Here is a 27,647-nt window from a genome sequence, read left to right on the forward strand (position 1 = left end):
ATAATAAGAACTATATCATACATTACGCTAATATAGAAAAATTCAGCAATAGACTTAACATATGTGTAATAGGTCTGGATTCCCATGTATCATTAGGAATCTTCACATTAGAAGACAATTTCTGATAGGCTTGCCCTAGAACTACAACACTCATATTCATTTTTCTCCTAGTACATGGATTGCTCTAGATTTGCCAAAGTCATCACCACTTTAAAGCATATTTCCCTATACACTTGTTTGCTCTCTTTTGTTCTATCCTGCTCTTAGTTCTCATCGATGTTCCATTACTATCATCATCAACCTTTTCCACTTTGGTTTTGAGAATTATTTTTCCTTCTCGTTGCCTACTAAAATAATCATAAATTGCTTCCTAATTTCCTTGTTCACTTAAGGGCACGTTGCCGCACTTCCTTATTTTCGAACTAAATGTCACTTCAAAAGACCAACATTGCCACACACTAGTTACAGTTTGCACGTCTTTTATCATACCCTATCAAGCCACAATTTTGCCACTAAATGTTATTTAACGGTTTCTTATCTTTAGTCATCATAGACTACAAAATAAACCTTAAAAGAAAATAAATATTTCATCCTCCTCTGTCTGCAGCAGCCCACCTCTTTGTTCTAGTCTCTCTTTCTCTCCTTCTTTCTGTCTTTGCTGTTTCAGCAGCAAAGAAAAAGAGCTTCCAAGAGCTCTGTATTTTTGTAATAATACTATATAATCCCTAAAAGAGTTTGCAACTAACCAACCAAAACTCTCTACACCTAAAGGCTTAACAGCTCTAGTTTATCAATTATTCAATTTCACTACCTACCTGTAGAAATAACTCCAGATTAACCCAAAACAATAGTAACTTTTAAATTATTTAATAGAACATATAAACTACATGTGTAGAAGATGCTAGAAACATCCAAAGAATAAATCCTAGTGGCTTAAGAGTTTCAAACAGTAGTATACATAAATTAGGGTTTGCAAAACTATTCCTAGCAAAATGAAAAAAAAAACTACCTAAAATGTCAATATACTAGGATCCAACCATCAGAATAATGTTGCAACATCATATCAGATACAATAACAAAAGTGACACTAGCCCATGCCAAGTAGTAGAACAATAATGTGATGAAAGAATAAAAGTGAATAAAAAGAACATTCTTAAGTTTTAGATATCTACCTTTCATGGCAAAAGAAAGCACACTACAACTCTTCACAGTAATGAATGTGACATAGATTACTCATGCATGTGTCCTGCATGTTTCTCACTCTGGTTTAATGCTAAAAACTATAGCATGATAATCTCATCTAAATGCATTATGTTTTTTAAACCAGCGCCCTAATAATGCATTCATGACAATTCAAGAGTCTCCTTTTTCTATTATATAGAAGTGAACAAATGATAAGATATGAAACAAGCACTGCAACAGGATATGCGAATACAGTAATCTGAAACAATATGTGCAAACTGACCATCTATAGCCTTCATCAGGAGGTATATATTAAATGAACTACAAAGAGAAAAAGAAAGACAGTAACTTAAGACGATGACAAAAGTAAATAGAAAGTAATCTTGTACTAAAGTACCAAGAGGTAAACATGGTCTCTTTACATGTAAATTAGGAAACTTGTACTATGAACATGTTAGGTCCCATACAGGATAATCCACCATTAACGAAAAGGGCAAAGAAAGTACTATGTGCAATCTGTTGAGATGCCAACCTCAATTAAAGCTTCAACAAGTCCTTCCTGATAAGAATGCTAAATTGCATGAAAGTTTCCACAAATAATCCTGAGAAACGTCTTATATTTCACAATCTCTGCTTCTGGCTGTCAGTCCCCATCCTACCTGAAGATGCAAGCTTGCTAATAACATTACCAAACATAACAGCAAAAGATGGCCCAGATTGTAATTTCACCAGCTGTGTCCTGTAAGGTATGAGTATACTCCTCAATCCTGCAGTTAGCCACAAGGACTTACAACATCAGACCAGTTTCTCAGTGCTAAGCATTCTCCAAACACATTGGTAAGCACTACCACGAGTAAGAAAAAAAAAAAAAAAGGAGCAGCAAGCTAACAACTTTACCTGCAATACACATAGCTCTATACAAAAGAGCAGCCTGGGCACCCCCTTTGGTGGCTATCCTCGGCTTCTCCAAGCACTCGAGGAAGGCCAGGTCCGCCTTGAGGAGCTTGGCCTGGTCGTGGGTGTCATATCCAATGTCATGGCAATAGCAACAGAAGTCCAACCAATCGATCGGCCGCCGGTCCCACAGCATCGATCCCTGGTCCTTGCCGCTCGACCAGTTCGGGCCGCAGTAATGGCCGTAGCGGGGGAACAACTGCGAGAGGAACGCCCGGGGCCCACCGTGCCACGGGACCTTGGCAACATAAGGGCGGAAGAGGGGGAGAGAGCAACCGGCATCCGATCGACGGTTAAGTGGCGAAACGGGCAATTGAGCCTGAGTCCCAGGCCTCCATGGGATGATGGATTGGAGAGATCTCGTCAACCCACTAAAGAAATCCTCGAAATATGCATTCTTGGACGCGGGAGGGGGTGAAATAAAGGGATCAGAATCGGGATTGGAAACGACGATCTGGGTATTGGAGAGAATTTTGAGAGGAGAGGAGAGGAGTTGGAGGAAGTGGAAATTTAAGATGGGGGGAACCCACAAGGTTTTGCCCCTCATCATTACCATAAAATACCACCCGAAAGCAAGCGTAGTGACAATGGAACTTTGACGGGGAATAATTGGGGAAGGCAGTGTTGTTTCTACGAGAGGTGAGAGCGAGGAGATTTGAAGGAAGGCTCAGAAAAGAAAAGAGGGATGTGGCGGTGATCCACTGCTCCTTTGGTCATCAAATATGCGTTAAGAGTTCTCTCAGGAAGACGCACGCACGTGTGGCGACGGGTGCGCGTGCGATGAAGGTCGAACCACAAGCCAAAGATAAACGTGACGTCAGCAGCACTCCATCCCCATGTGGTCCGAAGCATTCAGTTTAAGTGATTCTTCGGATATTCCTCGCATCGCACTCAGAGTCATTCCAAACACCAATTTTCAAAGATTTTGTTTCCCCTACGCTCAACCTACTGGTAGGCCCGTTTATTGGATTAGACCTCCTAACGAGAAGTTCTAATCAGGCAATGATTACTTACTAGTCCAGCTATGTCTTTACGCGCTAATACTTCTCTATCTAAATTACAAAATTATGAGAGCAGTCTTTAGAACGTTTAGCACACTATGAAAGTGTCGACCTGTGGAGGCCTGAGTTTGGGATAGAATAAAATTCAATGTTTGCCAAAAATGCATCCAAGCTATAGAAGATATCTTCTAGTTGCTCTTTTCTATACGTAGAATTTGATATATAGGAACATCAATAAGAGAGGCCCCGGAAGGAAAAAAAAAAAAAAATAAGAGCGGTGATAGCTATTCTTTTTAAAAAATTAGAAATATATTAATCAAAAGGCAAGTCTCACAAAATAATTACTCATTGCTGCCTCGCTATGTAATGTGCTAGTAATATTAAAACACAAAATGATACCTAAGTCATCCTATAAAAAGGATGAAGATGTTAACTAGAGCGAGTTGCCACCCAATTGGCTGCTTCTCTAAAGATGTGATTAATCCTTTCCCTTTCCCTTGGCAAGAAAATGGATCAGTTGTTTGGAATCTATCTTAATAACTAGGAGGACCTTCCATTGGTTTGGCTAAGCCATGAGTGATCATAATTAGCTTTTGGCAGGATATTATCTATAATGTATTGTCCTTCCACAAAGGCCGATTGCTCAAGATGATGATCTGCGCCAACAGAAACTTTAACCGATTGGCTAGAAGCTTTGTAAATAGATGATAAGTCAAATTGCAAAGCAAAATGAGCTGGAATTTTAAAACCCTAGCAAGGTTGTGCTTCTTAGGAATAAGAGCAATAAAAGTTTGGTTCCTCTCAAAGATGGCAGCTTGCCACTGATTTGAAACTTTTCAAGGCCAAACACAAGTCCTCACTTGTAAAAAGTTTGACATAGAAGCTATTAGGGCTTGGGGATTTGCCAATGGGCATACTTTAATCTCTTTATCAGAAAAAGGTAGAATTAATTCATTATAGCAATTAAAGGAGATAGGTGTCAAACCCTCCTAGTTCCAGCTAGTTGTTACAACATTATCAAAACTATCCCAAATCTTATAGTAAAAGTTTATAAAAGTCTGCTTAGTTGCTTCAAAGTTACTCAGTTTATCATCAAAATTAAGCAATAAGGAGTGGATAATATTGCGTCTACATAATCATAGTAATCATGTGAAAATAGTGGGAGTTCTTGTTCCCCATATGGATCCACCTATTCCTAGCCTTGATTTGCCGCTTAGTTTCCTCCCAGCGAAGAAGGGCAACATGTTTTTGATAAAGGCAAATGAGATTAGGTTGAGAAGGGGTAAGAGAAACCACCATAAGGTTGGGTTGCTCAAGCTTAGCGATTTGATCATTAAGGGCATCAATATGATTCTCAATCTTACCTAGGTCAAAATGGTTCCAAAATCACACCTTGTTCTAATAATAGTAAGCTTAGAATACAAAGGACACCTTTGAGTTGGAAGAAAAACAATCTTGATAATTTGGTGGACATTCGGTACTCAAATAAAAAATGTTCAGACCTAAAAGATTTTTTAACATATTTTGGAGCCAGAAGGGATAAAGACATGGAGAAGAGCATGACCAAAGCCAATGTGAGCAAGATGAGATACATGAGTGGAAGGAAAAAGGTGAAGCCACTAACCATTTGCAAAAGATTTATCAATCCGGCACCCCTTAGCATGGCTATTAGACTAGGGGTGGGGGGATATTTTTTCTATTAGTACTAAGCAGAATATTAAATCACCATCATAAAGCCACGCTAAATCAATGCAGCTTTAAAAACTTTAATTCATCCCACTGCATTCTTCTATATAAACAAGAGTTGTATAAATACCTGTGACTATCCAAGAGGAATTTAATATCTTAGAGGTTACTATGCCATGGATAGCTTGAGGAGAAGCTCTAATTTTTTCCATTAGTGCTAAGGAAAACATTAAATCACCATCATAAAGCCACGCCAAATCAATGCAGCTTAAAACTTTAATTCATCCCACAACATTCTTCTATATAAATAGAAGTTACATAAATACCTGTGACTATCCAAGAGGAATTTAAGATCTTAGAGGTTACTATTCCATGGTTAATGAGGAGAAGCTCTTATTATTGACACAAGGATCTCAACAAAGTTCTAGATCATGATGATGTTGCTTGACACTCACGGTTGGAGACCTACCAAAAAAATCCTAGCTTTTGCCAAGCTTGCGAGCAATCATGCTCACCCTAGTTTCAATAGGAAAAAAAATTGACTCTTAAGAATATGAACAAGATCAAAAAGTCTATTACAAGTGACCCTTTTGAGAGTCCCTTGATAGTTCTAGAAAATTGTATTAATTAATTAAACAATATGGGTATTTCCTTCTACTAGCACTGAGGGTGATTTGATCGCGATTTGAAGCTTGCATTTCTTCGAATTGGCCCTAGCTTCGAGGATGGTACCCCTCTTTCTTTGAATGGTTTCTTTCGATGCTTGCAGAGCCATCTTGGAAGTTCATATGTTTTTAGAACTTCCAAGCTTCCTCTGTGATTTTGTCCCTCCATTGCTCTCTCGATCCATCTTGGGAATAAGTTAAGGTAGGATAGTCATTAGACGAAGAAGGCATAGACACTATCTTAAAATATTATTTTCTAACTCAAATTTGCATCAATTGACTTAAAATCTCCACACATTTGGATATTTCATAAGCTGACTTGACCATATACATGAATCTAATTTATACAACTCAATTAAATGTTATTTTGTCCATAAATTTTCCATTATTAAAATTATTGCTCTTATAATCTCTCCTTGGCAATTTCGTAATGAAACACAATTCTCTAAGCCCTTGTTTGTTTTGAGTTCAGAGGGATTCCTAAACTTTGTTAGGGACCCTAACCAAGTTCAACAACTAAATATCTTTTTACCTTTTTTTTATTCCTAACTAAGTTCACTAAAATATAAACTCAAATTGATTCCAAGTTTATCATTGGCATGATTTAAATCTATCACTTTCATGTGATTTCAAATTGAAGTGAAAAAATAAAATTAGAATAGTGGAGAACGGTCAAACAAATTGGTAATTATTTGATGTTGAGGTGGTCGTTGGAGGGTGGCGAACGGCCAAGTGTGGTGGTGGATAGTCGTAAGGTAGAGTGGCTCATGGAGATGATGGTAGCTAAGGTTTGGAGGTAAAATTAGGCTTCTAACTAAATATACTCTTAGAAAAATAAATGGCTATGATTAATTTATTTCTACTCCTAAATTATCTTACTTTTATTCTCAAGGCTAAAATAATTTATTAATGCTTGAATAATTACACAAAGCAGCCTAAACCCTCTATATATATAGAAGTTGGGTACAATGAGTCATACTAGGATTAACCCTATGGGCTTATACGACTTAAACTGAGATGTCTTAAAGGCTTACATAACTTAATTGAACTTGTCTTAAAGACTTACTTGACTTAACTATACCTGTCTTAAGGGTTTACTTGAATTAATTGGACTTGTTTTATGAGTATACATGACTTAACTAGACTTTTCTTAAGGGCTTACATAAGCATAATAAATAGACTTAATCTATTGAGCTCAATGTTCCTAATCTATTGAGCCCAATGTCCTTATAATGTAATCCGATTTGACCCGATTCGCATTAATTCACCACACTCTGACCACATTATCCTCAAGGTGTCTATGGTGGTTTCCATACCTTTTATTGCTCTCAAACTACATATCTTCGATCTTCGTGTAGATCTCATCTCCCACATGGAGGAGGGCCCCATAGTGGGTTATGCTTTTGGCCCAATTGTTAGACCGATAGTCTACCTAGTCACAGATGGCTAGGGCCAAATCCTAGCCAAGGGTGGTTCAAGCCAAAATCTTAGTGCATGCAATTTAGGCCATAGTTCACATGTAGTTGGTCCAAAGAAGGTGCTGAGAGTGGTGGTTTGGACCGAAAGTGTCTGGATTGTCACCGATGCAAAGCTAGGGTTTTCAATCCAAACTTCCATCGCGGGTGGCCAAGATGACATTGGGGCCATCACTAGGGTCTCCTTTGGTGTCACAGATGTGGTGGGATGGGTATGCAGGGGTGGAAGGAGCTCCAATGTGGCCAGAGGAGGAGTGGTTATCGCAGTTTGAATGGTCTCCATGGTTTCACCATTGTTGGTGCTTGAAGATGGTTGGGTTAACTCTTCTCCTCCCTCGTAAGTTGAAGATAATGGTCATGAGAGGATCGATTCCATCGTGGTCGGCGGCACTGGCGGCGTAGGGTGGTGCTGTCTAGCCAAGATAGCTACTACTATGGCTTGGAGAGCCTTTTTGACCCTCTAGTGTTCTCCGCAGCTCTCTTCTTATTTTCGCGTATCTCCTTAACAGTTTCACGTATTGCCATTGCCTAAATGGGTGACCCGTCATTGGCAATTTTTTATGGTGACACCGAAGAAGACCCAGTCAGTATAAAGATGAGTTCTTGGTTTTCTATGGCAGCAATCTGCCTCAGATTTGTTTTGGATTGCATACCAATGGCCAAGGAAATGTGGCTTTGATATCACTACTATGAACTGTATTTGGAATGAATTGGACATAAGAAAATTATGATATTTTTATGAGACGAAGCCTCGAAAGCATGGATCTAATGGCTTTAGTATCATATGATTTTGAGGTTGGAGTAAAAAGATAAAATTAAAATAGTTGAGAAAGATCATAATTGGACAGATTAGCAAGTGTCTAATGTTGCGGCGGTCGTCGGAGGGTGCCGAATGGCTAAGGGTGGTAGTGGATGGCCGTAAGGTAGAGGTTCATGAAAATAATGGTGGCTAGGATTTGTAGGTAAAATTAGGATTCTAAGCTAGATCTACTTCTAGGAAAATAAATGCTATGATTAATTTACTTTTACTCCTAGATTATTTTGCACTTACTCTTAAGATAAACTCAATGCTAAAATAATTTCTCAATACTTGGATAATTAAACAAAGCAGCCTAACCCCTCTATATCTAGAGGTCAGATACAATGAGTTATACTAGAATTAGCCCTAAAGGCTTACACGACTTGAACTATGATTTGCCTTAAAGACTTACATGACTTAATTAGACTTGTCTTAAAGGTTTATCTAACTTAACTAGACTTGTCTTAATAGCTTACTTCAGTTAATTGGGACTTGGCTTACAAGTTACATGACTTAACTATACTTTCTTTAAGGGCTTAAATAAACATAAATCAATTAAAAGATAAACAGACTCGATCTATCGAACCTAATATCCTCATGATATGATCCGACCTAATTCGATTCACATCACTTTCACCATGGCCCACAAAAAATAGCCCTAAAAATATATTTGTACACGCTAGTGAAAAATTAAAATTTTATTATTTAATACTAATATGTTTAATATGGGTTTAAATTGGCTAACTTTCATTTATATTTTACAAATGAAATATAAATATTTTGGTATTATTTGCATGACACATACTCAGTTTCTCTAAAAGTAAAATATTTTTTACTCTTTTATGTCACATCAAATTAATTATTACACCCCTATTTCAAATATTCTCTCATTTTTCTCTAATTTAGCTCCAAAATAAATAAATTTCTCTCCAATTTTTTTTTTAAATTTACTAAGTCTACAATAGGAGTGGTTGCAGGCTTGTGAGGCAACAAATCACTTTTTTTTAATAAAAGTTTACAATATGAACAACTTCTTAAAAAATATTAAAACATTAAATTAAAAAATAATATTAAAAGTATTTAAAATATAGTAAAAAATAAAAATAATAATCACATATTATTATGTAAAAAAATTAATTTTATATTATTAAAAAAAAGTAATAATAGTACTCATTTGTCGACATATAAGCCTGCAAATAAGTCCATTAATAGGCTAATATGCTGTATATAAGCATGTTTGAGAAAATATAAGCCCGTAAATAGGCTTTTTATGCTGCATATAAGTCTGCATATCAATAATTAAAAATATTTTATTTATCTAAAAAGTTAATATTTAAAATTTTATTATAAAGTCAAAAGGCATTTTGTTCCATTAATTTTATATATTATTTATTTTATTCTAAAACTAATATATTTTTCACTTTTCACATCACATCAAACACTATATTTTCTTAGACTAAAAAACTATGTACAAAAGCCGCATCTATGACAATAATGTCTTGACTCTTCTCTAAGTGTCAAAGTCACACCAACCATAGCTTGCCTCTCGTGAGATGGTCTCTCATTTGATGGAAAGTGCTATTTTCATTTAGTAATCTCGGGCGAATCATCAAGCTCAACGTACCTAATTAAGACTAAGAAATGGTGCTAGTTAAACAAATTGAAGCTTAACCTCAAACCAAACATAGCTTTTACAAAATTTTCTAAGGTCAAGACATATAAGGTTAGTTCATATTTCTTTTCAAGAAATCTCTACAAAGATTAAAAACATTAGAAAAACTTCTGAAATGCATGCGTATCATAAAAAATTGTTTCCATACAAAATTTTCAAACATGATCCCAAATCGATTTCGGCAAATCAATCTTTAGCAAAGTAACATATGGAAAAAAACAAAAATATGTGATAAGATCCTAGTCCCAGCCCAACAATTTTTTTAAAGTAAACAAGTAAGCTCCGAACTTCAAACATAGAAACCATAGCAATAAGATCATAAGACAAAACAAAGACCATGCACTCAAATATGTCAAATACATGACAAAATAAAAGTCATGAATGAACAAACAAACTACTCTCCTAAATCAAAACTAGAGATAGTAGCTAGATCTACTCCCCTCTTTTGTCACAAATTGAGAAAGGATACTTAGACATGAAAAATTAATTCTACTAGGATGGAGGTGAGTAGTGCTAGTGAAAGTCAGCGAGGAAGTCTTGAAAGCTAATAATCAGACTATCAATCCAATTATTCAATATGTCTATAAGCGCAAAACTATGTGATAATATTAGGTTTATACATATGACTTATGGGAGATGATTGAAGAACAAAATAAAATCACGTTTAAACAATAAGTGTTTAGTTCTATAGACTAGGTGTGTACCCCAAACAATACAACGCACATCCTGGCATGAAATTACTGTAGGAATCCCTATATTATTTGAAGCTGCATGCATACTAAGTAAGTTAGATGAACTAACTACTAGTGAATCAAAAACAGAAAGTTCTAAAATTTACTCAAACTTGGTATTTTATTTTTGAGATTCTCCTAGTATAAATTGTAGAAATTCATCTATACCTATTTAATAGATCCAGAGGCAGAGCAATCCATCCATCCATCCATCCATCCATCCATCCATCTAAAGACCTCTCACCAAAGGAGCTTCAACTTTTTATCACTGTGTGAGGAACAATGTGAGTCTAAGTGCTACTTAAATAAGGGCTCTTATCTACCTCAAAATTTCAATGTCAAACATGTTGTCCTCTAGTATATTCATTCATTTAAATGTTGTATTGCTACGTCAAGTCGATCAAATCTATCAATGTAGTCTACAAATTCAATCTTCGGTAAATGTGCTACTAGAAGAGCAGGCTCACCTTCTTCCTCTGACTTAACCTACTCAATTCGAGGTTGAACTTGATAATTCGGAGTATCACTCTTACAAATCGTGCTACTAAACTAGGAGTGAGGCATTTAACAACGCCCTCACCTTGATCTATTGCAATGCTCTATATACTACAAAGTTAGAGATGAAAGATCCGTAGGGTAAGCTCTCAACTATAGAAACTAAAACAATGATATTCACTTGTAATGGAGCATTTGATCATCTAGTTTGATAAGAACTCCGCCGGTAATGGTATGGAAGGCATGGATAAAATATATCCTACCAAAATCAAGCTCATTGGCTCTCGTTTTGGACAAAAAAATGTGGAAACTAACGAGACCCAATCATACCGTTCGCACATAGGTACATCCGAATTATATAAAACATTCGCATAAAATTCTCGACCAACTTTATTTATGAGAAATTAATGTGTTTGGGATATCCTCATCTATAAAATTCCACATGATCACTTCTACATCGATCAAAATCAGCCTATGTTGAACAATGTGTACTCAAGTTTTGGTATATTTAGAAATGAAAGCCTTAGTGAAAGTAACTTTCTTGCCCTTAGGAGGCACTATTATTTAGATCTTTTTGCAAAATATTGATGAAATAATAATAAAAAAACTAAGAGCAAATGATAAAAAAAAATTATGAGGGAAATGATTATATGTGATTATAAGAGTGAAATCTAGGCCAAAATCTTTGAAAAATAAGATCACAAATTCATCGTGTGGGTGACAAAGGTGGGAGAGAGTTGGTTTTTTATTCAAAAATGTAAAGAAAAAAGTAAAATTTAACCTCTTAGCCTGCCATCGACAAATGAACAATTGAGATCATATACAACGGGTTAGGGCATTTACAACTCATCCCACAAGTTTGTCCACACAAGCCTAGGCCCAGCAAGACGCTTTGTACAATCTAGAATATATAGGAAGTACTATTTTATGCCAAAATTGAGAATTTCGACGAGCCAAGCTTTCCAAAGTCTTAAGCATAATTTTTTAGATAAATACAAGACTGAAAATCTACAAAAAAAAAAACCTACCAAATCATGCAAAATAAATATAAGTAAAATCCCCCACATGAAATAAAACTTTCTGAGTTAATCAATTTAAACCATTCCAAATTCAATCTTAATTACTCCAATCAATATAAAAACATACTAGACTCGATTAAAGATGTTAAAATATATTAAAACATGTAGAAATCAAATATTTTCCTATAATGCATAATTTTAAATTCTAAATTCAATAAAATTCCATAGTGTGTCACTATGTAAACAAGGTCCATAATTAATTAATCTAGAAGTCAAATCGACCTATGACGAGATGCATAAAAATATTTTAAAATTTTTAGTACTAATTTAGACACTTATATGTAACACTTTTCTCAAATCTTTTCAAAATCAAATTTAATGCGAATTTTTCCTTCAATTTTCCCCAAAGGATATTTTGTTTTCCAATAAATTCTCCACTGTGAAGCCTCAGTGAGTCAAGCGATAGTTAGCGAGCAATTGCCCTACTGGGTATCTGTTGTACCATTAGGGTTTCGTTGTATTCAATTGTCATCAAAGTTGCTATGCAAGCCACCACCTTTGGGCTTACCACTTTACCGCCTTGTCGAGCAATCACTCTTCATTCTTCAAGCATGAGTTGCTTCTAAGAGCCTTGTTCTCTCGAATCCCATACAAAAAATGAAGGGAGGCATCATTCTCAATTACACTTTCCTAATCATATGGGCAGAGGTCGTAGCCTTTATGAGTTGTTGCCTGAGTTTGAGACTAGGCGTTACTACTGAACTACGTATTCTTCCAATCTTCTTTGCCGAGTTTGATCTGGTTATAGCCAGATAAACTATCCATAATAAAGAGCTTCTCATGACCTGCAGTGTTGTCAACCAGAAGGTCCATGCGTGGCAAGGGAAAAGAAGATGATGAGCATGATTTCTTTATTCAGCTTTGATGAAATCGACGCACTCTCGCACGGCCGATTACACTCTTTGAAGACATGCAGATGTGATCTCATAGAAGGTTGTTTCTTACGTTTCTTAAGCCCTTACATAATTATGACTTCTTCTGAGCCATATTTGATAACAGATTTCCTAAATATAACTTCAATTATAATATCACATATTTGCAAATGACATTATTCTTCAACTCAATTCTCCGTCTTGGTTTTGCCAAAATTATGAGATAAAAACTTATTTTATTTTCAATCTGATCAAGGACCAGCCAAAAAAGTCTAGAAGTTCAAATTAAGACTCGGTGCTCAATCAACAGTAGAATTAGCTCCGTGCAACTGAAACTCATACTTGATAATCCAGCTTTTTCTACTGAAACCTAAGGAGTCACTGCCGCAAATTAACTTCCAGATGAATAAGAAAACAATGAAACAAAAGTTGCAGTCTTATATTCAAATGTAAAGGTAATTACAAGAGACGAAATCACTATACAGGATTGGAGAGTGCCACCACCTTCTGACTGGCAGCAGCTAAAATTTACAAGTAAAATTAGGATGCAACCACTCCTAAGGCCAGCAATGGATGATCTGCAATGATTAATCTCAAGAAGAGGAGTCTTTTCTGATAGATTATCAAGGTCGTATTCCCCTTCTTTATACCTGACTGTAGTCAACCTGGCCGTCCATCAATGAAAAGAATTTCATTTGACAGCAACTATAAGAGTCCAATATATTCCTCAGGATAATTCAGCTGGCTGGCTACATATCCCAAAGTAATTTCATAAGCTTATGCAGATTGCAGTGTCATTCCTTGTTTAGCTACTACTCTTTCAAACTCTGCACAAGCTTCGGGTGTGTCTTCTTCACTAGGTGGCACTAATTGCCAAAATAGTGGCAGATAAGCCTCCCATTCCCCTAAGACAGCAGCGCCTTTCTTGCTCCCAGTTTTTTCCTTCCAAAAGAAATTAGAGGAATAAGTATTGGGCACATACATGAAGGAGTTATGAATTTCTTCTAGGATGCTTTACTCACCACATAGGCTTCTATCAAACTTTTTAGCTGCATCTGTCCAGCTGGAGCATTTACTCTCTGAATCTTAACAATCTCCTTATTAACCTGTTCCAACAATTACAATTATGTGAAAAGAAAAGGAGATGTCATCATTATAGTTCATAAAATTATTGGAAGAAAATATTAACTTGTACAAAAATCAAATTCTATTATTATGAGACTTGACATCTTAAACTTGGGAGCTGATGACCAGACAAAGACAATGAATATGCTTTATCTATTTACGTCATATAATGCTTAATCACAAATCCTTTACAAAGACCAGCCAACTTATCTGCTTTTCCAGTAAAGAAAAGAATCAATAATTCTCTGTTCTCATTCATTCACCAAAAGAAATGGATAATATGTGAGGTAAACCGACAGCTGTCTTAGGTAAAGAGCATCTAAATCATGAATGATCATGTAATATGAACGGAGAAAAAACTAATGTCAATAAATTCCACAAATGTTTTGAAGAAATTGCACTTGTCAGATTGAGTGTTCTTATTAATTCAAAACAGTCATCAAAACCTAATAGCTCATAAGATGCCACTTAAGTAAGAAAAGTATCGGAGATGCTGAACAATAATAGCAGCTGAAGCAAATAAATTGCAAATATTGCCCTAGGGATTCCAAGTACCTAACATGGGCTTCCTACTTCATATTTTTCTTGTAGATAACTTGCTATTATTTTATGTTAGCTATGGTGCATAAACCTTGCTTCTTGATGGAAGATAGTGTAAGTAGATAATATTATCCAAGAACTATCTATTTCCTTAAAGGTTTGTCAATCAAATACTTACTTGCCAAGTTGACAATTGTGTATCATGCAAGTGCCTTACCAAGAACCACAGAAGGGTTTGACAGGGCATATGTGCTACATTAGTATATCAAAGTAAACTAGTTCTTAAGAGTACGATAAGAGTCTGTTTTGATCCATTATTATAGGTAATGTGGAACGTGGATTCCCTCTGTATCCTTTCCTACATAATAATAATCTTAATTTTAGTGTGCTTAGACTGATTTGTCTTTGTGGCATGTACTTACATTATGTCACTGCCACGCATGTGGAAATAAATGAACCTGAACCATGTAGCATGCACATTTTACTAAAAAAGCACATAATGAATTGAAAAACCACATGGTATGCCAATAGAGGTGCAAAAACACTCATAACTACTATTCTACTCTATTTGGTGACATGGCAACACATCTTGTTTATACTCTGAGCTGCAAGATCATACTGCACAAGATGACAACAACAACATGAAATGAATTTTAGAACCAAAGAGAAAAATCTTGAACCTAAAAGGCACGGGATTCTCATTAAAAGTGAGTTCATTTTGGATCAATAAGGTTCAAAAGTAATGAGAAAAAATTGAATGCTATAAAGCATGAAGAAAAAGTAAAAGCATAGAGAATATTAATCAATAAGAGCTACAGAAGAGAAAAATTAGTCAGTGAAATACTGTCTGCAGTTATCTACATCACAAAGTATATGCTAAATATATGAGAGAAAAATTTGTTAAGGCAAGAGAAAGGAACAATGGGAAATCAATTTCAAATGTATAAAATATGAGGATCAAAGCACATTTGGTAAATGAAAACTAGAGCAACGAGAAAGGAGAACCTATTTCATGAGTTGATTTACTGAAAAGATACTAGAAACTTAGATCTTGGAATGGTTAATATAGGTCAAGTAGGGAGACATGCCTTAGAAAAGATGTAAACAAGAAAAGATTGTTAAGACATGATAACACATCTACTAAGGTTTAGAGTTGTTTGGAGGATGATGGTTAGAAGCAAAGGGAAACAGGAAGAGGGCACACATTATCTGTATATGAACAAACAAGATATGCAAAGTTGCACATCCTGTGAGATGAAGCTCATGGAATTCTATGAAACTCAACAAGAGGGTGATCAAAGTTTACTGCACAGATACACTAGTCGCAACCTGGTAAATGTTAAACTCATTATCAAGATAAAAAGAGACATATTTTTTAGAACTAAAATTATGTTCATAAAGTAACATATAAGCACACATAATAATTAGAATATATTACAGAAGAGAGATTGACAGTTCTGAGTCTTCTGACACAAACCTTAGGAATGAGAGTATCGTCTTCATCGAGAATATATGCTAAACCACCAGTCATGCCAGCAGCAACATTCCTGCCCACTCTGTTGGAGAAGAGAACAAAATGCAATAATTTGGTAATTACTCTAACTAATTTCCCTAATAGGAGTGTAGAGAAGAGATATACTAACTTTCCAAGTACCACCACACAGCCACCAGTCATGTACTCACAACAATGATCTCCAGTGCCCTCAACCACTGCTTGGGCAAGAGAATTTCTAACGGCAAATCGTTCTCCTGCCTTTCCCCGCACAAAGACTTGACCGCCAGTAGCCCCATACAGACAGGTATTTCCAACTATTGTAGCATCCTCTGGGCAAAATCCAGTATTCTCAACAGGAACTACTACCAGCTCTCCACCAGCCATGCCCTGAAAGAAAAAGTTCCCATAAGGCACCAGACTCTAAGAACACGTTATATCCACAGGGAAGAAGAATTTTCACTACCTTCCCCACATAATCATTAGCTTCTCCCACCAACCGAATGTGCATTCCAGGAGTTAAGAAACAAGCAAAAGATTGTCCAGCGCTCCCAGTAAATCTGGGAAACAGATAATCAAATTGTCATTCCTTATATTTTTCTTATGATAAATACCACGGATTTTATTTAGCGTCACACAGAGGACAGATCACATACGTCAGATTAAGCTGACCCGCAAACCCTGTATCTCCATATTTCTTGGCAATGACACCAGCTATACGGCCACAAACAGAACGGTCAACATTGTAAATCTTTATTGATTTAGTGATCTCTTTCTCATGCTCAATAGCCCCCAATATCTGGAGACAAGAAGATAATTAAAATGACAGTAGTAATATGGTCCGGAATTATGCAGTGTAATCTTAAAGCTAAATCTTTATAATTGGCTAGCAAAATAAAGAAATTCAGCATGCCATGATGCAAGAAGAATTGAGATCTATAAAGTGATTTAAGGACTGGATCTTCAATGACTGGCATATTGACATGACATTGTACTAGAAAAATATCAGGGAATTAGAGAGCTGAGAGATATATCCTGTAAGGACATAAATAACCATTGGCAAAACAAAATACAAAGGGCATCACCAGCGAGTAAGAAGAGGCAATTTGGTAATAGTAGGCTCAAAGAATGCATGTTGACTTGTCACAAAGACAAAAACTCTTTCAAGGCCATGCTACTACAATTTTCTTAATATGCTTGGTAGACAGTCACATTAAAGAAGTTATGGTGAAAAACTGTAATCAACCTACTAGGATCAAAGCTAGGAAGTTTAGCAGATCTCTTGCTTTAGATTATCGAAGGAGAGTTGTTGAAAAGTGAATGTGGACAATACATATAAAAAAAACATTTCTATGCATGAAAATCAGGCTAAAGAATCATAAAAGATCTGTTACCGCTCTGAGGGAAATGACAAACTGTACATTAGATAGAGAAATTGTTGATGAACATGAGCTTCACATGACAGATTTAAGCTTTTTCCTTGATATAAGCTTGTATTTGGTTAATAGGCAATTAGATCAAGGAGATCTTTAACTGCTTCATTTTTCCTCACTTGATATGGATATACATCATCATGCAAGTAAAACAGTATACATGGAAATGAAGAAAGAAACTAAAGGGACAAGGAATTACCTATCATAACTGGTTCTCTCAACTGCATAAAGAGATAATATAGAAAAAGGAGAGCCGATCACATATATATTATAATTACAGTTTCATACATGGAGAAATTCTTCTAGGATACAATTGAACTGGCAGATATCATACAACCAAGCATATTTTTTCTGTAATAACCAAGGTCCCAAATATTGCGATCAATAAATTACTCAGATAAAATACAAAAACTAAAAAATATATACTAATTTATCAATCTCTATTTCTCTCTTCCTCTTTCTCACACAAATAAAAAGATACTATTTTTCCCTCTCCCACTCTCTCCCATTCATTCTCCTTCATACTCTCTCCCACTCTCTGCCATCTCCCATTCTCACTTTAAAAACACTCTCTGACTCCTTCTCTAATCATGTGCCTCCCCTCTCTGTTCCCTATACCCCCGCCCCCCCTCCCTCGCACTCTCCCTCCCTCCCTCTCTCATTCTCTGCTGCTGCTGCAGCAGAGAGGGAGTGAAAGGGAGAGAGGGAGAGATGAGGAGGTAGACAGAGAGATGTGTTGCTGGACATCTATGTCGCAGAACTCATTTCAAGAACTCATATTGGGTGCTTTCAGCCGATATGGTCGAGACAGGTCCAACATAGGACAGAATCGTCTGATCTGGACAATCCGACCCTAAATCCAACGAATATGCTGGGATCGGGGTAGTATCGAGATCAACCGATACTGGCATCCTATGTTATTACCATACATGAGATGATTATGTCTTGATACAAACAGAAAACAAAGTTCTTTATATCTTGTGGCAAAATTAGAACATAAAACTAATAATGAGCATTGAGCAAGATTATATGTAATTGGAGTAAAAATTTATACTAATTGTAAACGTATATACACCAGATGTACTTATTCAGGAAGTACCTAAAGAGAACTGCTTAAGAGAACTATCTGAGGTTGTAGTTGAGGGTGTAGAGAAAGTGGGTCGAAATATAAGAAAATAAGATAGGACTTATCGAAGGAAAACAAGATATACTTGTAAACAAGAATCACAAAATAGAACTTATCTTAAGGAATCAATAACAACCTGGGATGATGACTATCATGCTTGATGATTAGTGCAAATAGAGCGAATATACTTCTTGTCATATTCTATTAGTGAACTGCCTTTATAGAAAGTAAGAAAAAGAACAATCACATAATCCAGCAAAGCAAGTTCAGAAATGTTTTCTACCTCGGGATCTGAAAGTATGATGTCATCTAGAACAGGGCCATTAGTGTGAGCATCCTGATTCCTTATTTCAGAGCTGCTCCATTTTGGTTGGCCAACACTCTGAATCAAACATAATGAAATATGAGACAACGAGAATCTTACATCCAGAAGGGAGCGGGAGCACTTAAATCTAATAGCTCAACACTCAATTGTCATACCGCTAATATGTAACTGAGATCAAGGTGTTGAGTCTTTGTCATTGAAATATGTTTTGGTTTTAGAAGATCTGTTCGCCCAATTATGTCATCCAGCTTCTCATAACCTAGTTGAGACAAAACAGCTCTCACCTGAACAAACATTGAATTTCATTAATTAAATTAAGATTGAGACATCTATGATATATTCCTATTTGTAAAGAAAAATAGAGAGCATGTGATATAAAGGTCTTAACTCCTAACATTGCAGAAAGATAGAACCTTAACTAAAAAAATTTAAGTACAATAGACCAGAAGATTTAAGAAGCACTATTATTTTAACTAAAAAGTAACGGGCAACTTCGTTACCTCCTCAGCAACATATAAAAAGAAGTTAACCAGATCTCCAGGAACACCAGGAAAACGGGCTCGGAGTTCTTCTCTCTATAGAGGTATCAACAAACTGATTAGCAAGATAATTATAAAGAAAAAAAAAATGCAACAAGAACTGTCTTGTTACCACCTGACTGGCGACACCAACTGGGCAATTATTTGTGTGGCAGATGCGTGCCATAACACATCCTGTAGCTATCATAGCTACGGAACCAAAACCATACTCATCAGCACCCATAGCTGCAGCCATAAGGACGTCAATGCCGCTCTTAAATCCACCATCCACTCGAAGGATCACCCTCTCCCTCAAACTATTTTGAATGAGCGTCTGACGGAAGTATATCATGCTCATTACATTAACTGCTTAGGGAACAAATCCTACATAGTCATTAATAATAAAAATAGAGCAAACCTGATGTGTTTCAGTTAAACCAAGTTCCCACGGGCCACCAGCATGTTTAATGGAGCTTATGGGGCTTGCTCCAGTCCCCCCGTCGTGCCCTGATATCTAAAAGATAGAAAAAATTACTTGAACAATTACCATATTCATAATCCCATTCAAGAGAAACTTGGAGTATTCATAGTCCCATATAAGAACCAGTAAATGCAGGATAAGAAATGAGAAAAATAATGGATGAGAACGCAAGTGAAATTTATCCCCTATTCTTCAAGCAATTGGCATATTAACATGTTCTGCAACTTCCTAGAACATTGATATAGCCCAGTGTAAAACTATGAGCATATTGTGTACGAGCTCAATTATGTCTTCAAAAGTGGACATATTGCATCAGTTTGATCACGATATGCTTCCTCATCACAATCATCAGATCTTTTCAGAGAAAGAAAAGGACTGTCTTGACAAGGTTTACTTACCTGTTCATTTTGCTAGGAAGGGACTATATCAAATTACTTCTCTGAGTACATAACATTGCATATATTTCTCTATTATGAGGTATGAGCAGTTGACATTTGCCTAGAATCAATATCCAGAAAAATCCCTTCTTTGTGCTAGGAAGGTACTATATCAAATTACTTCTCTAGGGACATAATATTGCATATATTTCTCTACTATGAGCACTTGAAAATTGCCTAGAATCAGTATCCAGAAAAATTGTTTCTTTCACTTAAGGGAATTAGGTAATAATTGCTGATACACCCTAGGAGGAGTTAGCTAAAAGTATATCTAATATTAGAAACCAAATGTTATAACAGTGAGCAAGGAAACAAGAGCACATAAATAGATGCACAAGATAACTAGTCAAGAATTCAAGTTAAACTAAGAACATAAAAAGGAATCAGTTATGAGTAGCAATTAGCAATCGGCTAATTGCAAGAGGTTTATCTTTTACCTGTATAATATCTGCATTTCCTTTAGCTACTCCAGATGCTACTGTTCCTATTCCTGCCTCAGCTACAAGCTTTACAGACACCTTAGCTTTCGGATTAATCTGCTTCATCATCAGGTATATTACATGTCTATGTTAGGAGAGGAATAAAGCTCATGAACTAAGAAAATCTTGATGATGTGCCTTCCTTCTCCAAGAAACACAGCAAAGAGGAAACTGTATGCAAAAGAATAGCTACAGGAAATGCTAACTGTACCTGATGAAGGTCAAAAATTAACTGTGCAAGATCCTCAATAGAATAGATATCATGGTGTGGTGGTGGAGATATAAGTGGAACTCCAGGCTTGGAGTTTCTTAGACGTGCTATATAGGCACTAACTTTTTTCCCAGGCAATTGACCCCCTTCTCCAGGTTTGGCACCTTGTGCAATTTTAATTTCCAGTTGTTCCGCATTAACCAAAAAAGTTGGTGTGACACCAAAACGTCCAGAAGCAACCTGAAATTATTGTATCCCAGGAAAATTCAATTCCTTGAAAACATAATCTCCAAATTTCTTGACAACCATTTATTTGCATTGCAGCAATTGCACATCAACTCTCTGGAAAAGAGAGCACAAATTTCCATATATACAAAGAGAAGAAATGTTTCCACATATGCTCCACCATATAAAAGACAAACAAGAGTATATATTATACAAAGTACACACATGATATGTATGTCCCTAACCCCCCCTATACTCCCATAAAATACAAAAAATCTACACACACACACACAGAGCTAACTAGCATACATTATATCGATGTCTCTAAAAGGAGTTCTGAGGCAGCCGTTATGGCGGAATCCACCCTCAGACTTACACTTTTCTTGCACCAGGTGTAAAAGGTGTTTTGGGATGTATTGAAAATTATGATTAATAAAGGCAAACATATTTCTTTAAAAGAATTAATCTATTAAAAACCAATTCAAACCTATTTCTAACCAGTTCCTCAATTGGGTTCAATTAACTTATATGAAACTGGTTCAAACACATTCCTAAAAGGTTAAACTTTCTATCGATGCCCTAAATCCCAAACCTAGAGCAAGAAAGAAAAGAAGAGACTAACTTATTTGCATGAAATTTATGTTGCTCTTTTTATGGGTGATATTGTGACATACATACTTAATTACCTAGTTTTATGCCTTTTTTGTTGGATTATATAGAGGTTTAATAGCTAGGGGAAAGTAATTTTATGCCATAGTGATACGAACTAAATCAGCCTAGAATCACCACACTCGGGTCTAGGCGTTTGAACACCCCAGCCTAAGAGCAGAAGGGCCCCTTAGGCATTGGAACGCCCTTAACCTCGTTGGAACGCTCGACGAGGAATTTAACTCGAACTTGATTTTTTTACATATTTTTCTTGCATTAGTACTCTTTATTTGTTTTAGGACATGGTTTAGCCTATAAATAGGTATCAAAGCAACCTCTTTTGGTCATGCATTAATTATTTTATCGGTATCTATCTTCATCTCTCTCGCTCTCTTTCTCACTCCAAGTTTTGGCCAATTTAGCTTTGATCTAGAGACGTCATTACTTCTTTCCTCCTCGACTGATCACCCCCTAGTCTCTAAGGAATGATCCAACTTCTCCCTCCTCCCTTCTTCTGTTTTATCAAGTTATCATTACAATCTGCCCCAGTCTACTATGTAACCTTTACGCAAGGTTATTATCTACTAAACCACATCCTTTGCCCAAACCACCACCATCAGCGTGTTCCTCTCGTTCTTCTCATTAATTTAGACTATTCACAAGCCCAATTCCACCACCAGAATCATGTTCTACACTTTGCCCAAGCCCATCCACCATAATATTCCAGAATTGAAGTCAAGATCGTTCATACTCCAATACATTCTTAACCAAAATGTACCACATGGCATCCGCCATCCGCTGCATGCTGTGAAACTCCTTGGCTGCTGCTACGTACATGCCACAAGCTTTTTAAAACATTTCTCTATATAAGAATTCATTTACATGCAAATAAATAGAGCCTTTTCATGACAATATAAGTATAATGGTGCAAATGATAACTGATAAATTTTTTCCTGACAATATAAGTATAATTCTTTAAGAGATGACTAGCTGGTAACCTGATCACCAATAACTGACTCCAATCTGAATCCACAATTGGATAGAAATCCAATGACACCCTTACTTTGTAGCTATGTTGATATGTATCATCAATCATGTTCGTAGATACTTATAATAAGCATCCAAAGATTCTACTTGCATTTCATATATCACCACATGTTATAGAAAATAGGAAATTTTATAAATCACACTATACATTTAATCTATTTTGTGATTCACACCACGTCTTTGAGAATTTTGTAACCCGACTCCTCATTTTTTTATAATTCTCATTTAACATCATGGGTTAACTTAAACGGTACTAGTAAAAGAATATTCCATTACAATATACAGAATAATTTATAAATATTTAAATTACCCTATCTTATTTAATAAAGGGGTAAATAAAAGGGAGAGTGGTGGGAGTATTTAGTAATTTGGATAATATCAATTAGTCAAAATAACGTCAAAGTGTTAAATGAGAATTATAGAGAAAAATGAGAAGTCGAGTTACAAAATACTCAAAAATAGAGTGTGAACCACAAAATAAATAAAATATAGGGTTTGATTTATAAAATTCCTTAGAAAATATTCTCCATGCAAGTTAATATTAATTTGGTTACTTAGAGGATCATAGCTATTGAACTACAAATGGTGACATTCTTAAGAATTATAATCTATGGAAGTACTCAAATAAGAACACATTCAAATTGCATCTCTGCCATTTTGTTATTATATAAATTGGTAGTAAACTTAAAAAGAATAGCTAATAGTTATTTTCTAAACCTAGCTAAATCTATTAAATATCTGATATGACTCGCTTAACAAAAATTTGATAGTGTGTCCAAACTTAAAGTACATCAAGAACTTTCTTGAGATAATTTGCTTCCATGGGAAAATGCCTTATTTGTGTCCAACTGCACAAATTATTTACAGCTTGAATAGAAGATTTTTGGGCTAAGTATAACTCTCTAGCAGATAATTGCTGTGCACCAGCCTGCTTATAACATAAAATATAACAAAATTAATGCTTGCTATCTCCTAATTTTATGTGCAAGAACTAGTGCGATTCTCGAAAAGTCATAATGACAGAGAACAAATTTTCCTAATGAGCAATATTACCTACTCTTTTGGGAAATCGAAATTCTTGTATTAGTATTATTAAAGATTGTTGTGCTGAAGGCATGGGTTCTGCCTACCTTGGCTCGCATGGCACATATTGCTAACACATATCTCACCAAAAATTGTTCCATTGGCACACTAAATAGTTTTGATATATCAAAAAAGCAATCTTATCATTTTTAGGAATTTAAATGTAACACATGCAATTGGATTCTAATCTTCTCATTTTTCAATTTTTCTAGGACCTTCTAAGACAAATTAACTTCAGAAAAATTTGAAGTATAAACTCTATAGAATTATAGATCAAGCACCAGAATGCAAAGACTCCAAATTAAGATATGTTTAATTCCTAGTGGCATATGTTGGCATGGGTGGCCATGAGTATCGAGATACTCCCCCTGTACTAATGCCAATAACACGATAGATATTTGACCCATGCCGATTGTGTCAATGGGTACCACAATCCATGAATAGTAGTTTATAAATTATAAATTATACCTACCTCAAACAGTTGGCGCTAAAGTCTTGGTTGTTGTTTTGGCAATGGCTATATCATACTTCCTCTTATGGGTAGTTAAATGTTAGGCTCACTAGGAAGGAGGTGCCAATACTTTTAAAAGTTATGGTTCGTACCTCTTTAAGGAAAACGTAACTCTAAGAAAACCTGAATATAAAATATATGTATGTAACATGTATAAATATGTGTTCATAAATATATAAAATTATAAATACGTGTGCACATTAATGACTACAAGTACTTTCTAGTTTCTAGTAACTATTTATCGTAATTCGCTTCAGACAGTAATTCCACAGAAACTTCACAACCTGAAGGCATGATCATTTTAATACAAATTAACTGCAACTTGGACAATAGAGATTCTCGGTGTCTGATAAATTCTGACCTGCTTGATTGCACTTGTAGCAGTATCTCCATTTTGAAGACCCTTCAGGTGAGGAAGTGTTGGTGAATACCCATCAACAACATCTGTAAGCGGGCTCCACCGAATTGGATCCTAGATAATCCAAATATACATAATATAGCAAGGTATAATAGCATCTTATAAAGTGAAGATATTAATTACTGTTCTACATTAAAATTGTAGCTCAAATGCAGAGTATATTCGACTAACCTCACCACCTTCCCCAGAGTTGGATTTTCCTCCTATTCTGTTCATTGCTATAGCAATTGCTTCATGTGTTTCTCTTGAAATAGCTCCAAGAGACATCCCACCAGTACAGAAGCGTTCAACAATGGAAGATGCCGGTTCAACTTTGCCAATAGGAACTGGCGGACGGTCACTTACAAATTCAAGAAGATCACGGAGGACCTAAATATAGAATCAATTTGAATACAACCACAATAATTAATAAAATCTCTAGCATAGTAGAAAGGAAAAAGAAAATCCAGAATATAATCATTTGGTGGGCGGAAGCTGAAGCTTGCACTCACATTGACAGGTCGATTTGCAAGGTGCTGTTGGTAGATGGAATATGCATTCTCACTTTTTTGACGAACAGCTTTATGAAGCAGTTTTGACATCTCTGGGTTATTTCCATGATATTCACCTAATTAAACAAATAAGCATGGTAAGAAAAAGACTTGATTTTCTCTCTTATGTTAATTATGAATAAAAAATTTACTATGTCATAAGGAAACAAAGAGAGGAGAGAGGATGCAGATGTGTATAATACATCTACGCTTCATTACGAGATAGATTTTGCAATAAATAATTGAAAGCAATATTTTTTCTCTGTTCTTATGATATCCTCTATAGTCTAGATCCTCTAGAGTCTAGAGTCTAGACATGATTACTTCAAACATATTGCAATATCTCGTCATTCTAGATTATGCATTTATCAGCAAAAGCTTCCAAAGCATGTTACAAGAAAAGTTTACTATAATGAAGATTTTATCTACCGTATGCTTCTCCTTGCTAAACACATAAAACTCTAAACGCTAGCACTTATTTGATAAACAAAATCGTTCCAGATCAAACATTAAAGAACAGACCAAGAATAATAGTGCATACCAGTGCCAAATAAGTCCACAGGTTCATTAATGCAACTTTCTTGCTAAATGACTATTCAGATTAACCTGATTCTAGTCCATTTCTTTATCTGATTTCAATTTTATAGGAACAAAATGTAGGGTGAATTACCAAAAGTCAACATTCATAATTCTGCACATAACTACTACTAAACTCATTTTAATCTCCAAAAAATACATTGTTTAATAATATGCACTATCATCAATGTTACCTCCAGGTCTAAATTGAATAAACCCAAAGTTTTCTAGTCTCTTGGCTGTATCTTCTGAGAATGCCTTCACCCAGAATGACAATGTTTCCCTTGCCAACTTCACAAGAAAAGGAGAGAAGAAAATCCGTGAGAAGCAGAATGTGTAAGAAACATAGTAAAATAGATTATGATCACCTTGACAAGAATGGGAAATAAATGTATTCCAATATAGTCACATGAAGCAACAACAAAACATGAATAACTTAGGGTCAAATATATGAATCCGTTTACTCTGTCAATCTCTATTTTATGATCGTCGTGTACCAAACCAAGTGATATTCTATCTTTTCTCACTAACCCTCTATGTTAATAATTATCTTCTAGGAGTGCTACTCCAAACTTTGCCTAATATTGTCATGCATGTATGTTTCATAATAATGATGCTTAACCATCTTAAAATCCAAATCTCGACAACAACCAACCTTTAAGACGTGTTGGCTAGTTGATCAATATTCTAACTCATAAAGTATTTCTGGTCTTACGACTGTCTATAAAATTTTCCTTCCAACTTAGGGGGTATATGACAATCACAAAACTGGAAGCACTTCTCTATTTTAATCATTCTGTTCTAATATTATAGAACATTCTGTTCCCTCTCGTAAAACTGTATTTAGCAAGAGGCTCGTGCATATGGAATTAAGAGTCTATCCTTATTGATGAGATTCTTTTCAAAGTTACCAGCTTGGGAATGGTGATTTTGATTCTTAGCGAGAAAATAGAACTTATCCATAGGAAACCAAAATTATTCTAAGAATGTTGATAATGAAGCAATCTCAGTAATTAAGTGCAGTAATTTTCTGGAAGATAACCACTATGGCTTGTATTTATTGACACTAGGACCCAAAGTAGGTAAAACAGATTGCAAATAAGACAAAATCAGTGAATAAGTAGGTGTCAGATACATAATGACAGAGAATGTTGTGCAAGTAAAAGAAATAAAATAGTTAGAAAGGTTCACCTATAGGAGATTAATATAAAAAATACCATCCTAGTGCAAAAGGCTCTTGCCAACCTAGTGACTTCAAAAAGCAAGAAGTATGCAGCCTTATCCCAATATTTGGAGAGGCTATTTCATCGATTAATTGTGATACTAGGTTTGAACTTGCAAGCCTTACCATACATCATACCATGTGATACAAATAGTAGAGGAAAAGTTTAAAGATAGACGAATTATAGGACTAGAGGAATCAGAACTTGCCGACCATCAAAACCAGAAAAGCTACAAACTGAGAGAATGTTAATTGACATGCCAGGGCTGTTAAAGATCATGCACAGAAAACAGTCAATGCAACATTAGATACACCCATCATGCTTGATAGGATACATACATAAGACTTTTCTTATCAAAAGAGTTTGTAATCACACAAGGACTAGTAGGAACATATTTTAACAACGTTCAGGTGAGTGTAGACTCCTAGTAAAGCAAGGACAACACTGGACGAAGTATCATCAGTTATAATAAAAGGAAAAGTTGCAAGAAAAGAAGCATCATGAATACAGAAGTATGTTGATCCTGGAAGAATTTTGCATGTCTTGTATGAAATTCCTTTTTTGACCAACCTAAAGTTGAATCATTTTATTCTATGATAAATCTTGGA

The 27,647-nt window shown here is 35.6% G+C and overlaps 2 protein-coding genes across 2 annotated transcripts in view; both read right to left on the reverse strand.

Moving 5' to 3' along the window:
• Window positions 1-1,549: 1,549 nt before the first annotated feature.
• On the reverse strand, window positions 1,550-2,831 carry LOC140790101 (uncharacterized). The gene is made up of 2 exons (XM_073140029.1): window positions 2,080-2,831; window positions 1,550-1,949 (listed from the first exon to the last, which is right to left on the reverse strand). The coding sequence occupies exons 1-2, from the start codon at window positions 2,690-2,692 to the stop codon at window positions 1,804-1,806; spliced, it is 759 nt and encodes a 252-aa protein (XP_072996130.1). The 5' UTR covers window positions 2,693-2,831; the 3' UTR covers window positions 1,550-1,803.
• A 10,198-nt stretch (window positions 2,832-13,029) lies between these two features.
• LOC140790350 (ferredoxin-dependent glutamate synthase, chloroplastic) overlaps window positions 13,030-27,647 on the reverse strand; it is a 41,471-nt gene continuing 26,853 nt past the window's right edge. The window contains exons 17-33 of the mRNA XM_073140385.1: window positions 26,011-26,107; window positions 25,202-25,317; window positions 24,882-25,079; window positions 24,654-24,764; window positions 20,779-21,018; window positions 20,526-20,624; window positions 19,589-19,684; window positions 19,307-19,504; window positions 19,153-19,227; window positions 18,808-18,936; window positions 18,611-18,709; window positions 16,425-16,567; window positions 16,235-16,328; window positions 15,920-16,158; window positions 15,754-15,832; window positions 13,634-13,717; window positions 13,030-13,553 (exon numbers count right to left, since the gene is read on the reverse strand). Coding sequence (XP_072996486.1) covers window positions 13,389-13,553; window positions 13,634-13,717; window positions 15,754-15,832; window positions 15,920-16,158; window positions 16,235-16,328; window positions 16,425-16,567; window positions 18,611-18,709; window positions 18,808-18,936; window positions 19,153-19,227; window positions 19,307-19,504; window positions 19,589-19,684; window positions 20,526-20,624; window positions 20,779-21,018; window positions 24,654-24,764; window positions 24,882-25,079; window positions 25,202-25,317; window positions 26,011-26,107 — 2,262 coding nt within the window. The 3' untranslated portion in view covers window positions 13,030-13,388. The remainder of the gene's footprint in view (window positions 13,554-13,633; window positions 13,718-15,753; window positions 15,833-15,919; window positions 16,159-16,234; window positions 16,329-16,424; window positions 16,568-18,610; window positions 18,710-18,807; window positions 18,937-19,152; window positions 19,228-19,306; window positions 19,505-19,588; window positions 19,685-20,525; window positions 20,625-20,778; window positions 21,019-24,653; window positions 24,765-24,881; window positions 25,080-25,201; window positions 25,318-26,010; window positions 26,108-27,647) is intronic.

This window comes from Typha latifolia, chromosome 6 (assembly GCF_019914945.1).
Source record: "Typha latifolia isolate L0001 chromosome 6, TyphaL0001v2, whole genome shotgun sequence".
Lineage (NCBI taxonomy): Eukaryota > Viridiplantae > Streptophyta > Magnoliopsida > Poales > Typhaceae > Typha > Typha latifolia.

Bases quoted from the DNA above. Each gene is read 5' to 3' on its own strand.
- LOC140790101 (XM_073140029.1), bottom strand. From the start codon at position 2,692: ATGGTAATGATGAGGGGCAAAACCTTGTGGGTTCCCCCCATCTTAAAT. The intron at 1,950-2,079 runs GTAAAGTTGTTA...GGCTAACTGCAG, and splicing joins TAGAGCTATGTGTATTGCAG to GATTGAGGAGTATACTCATA.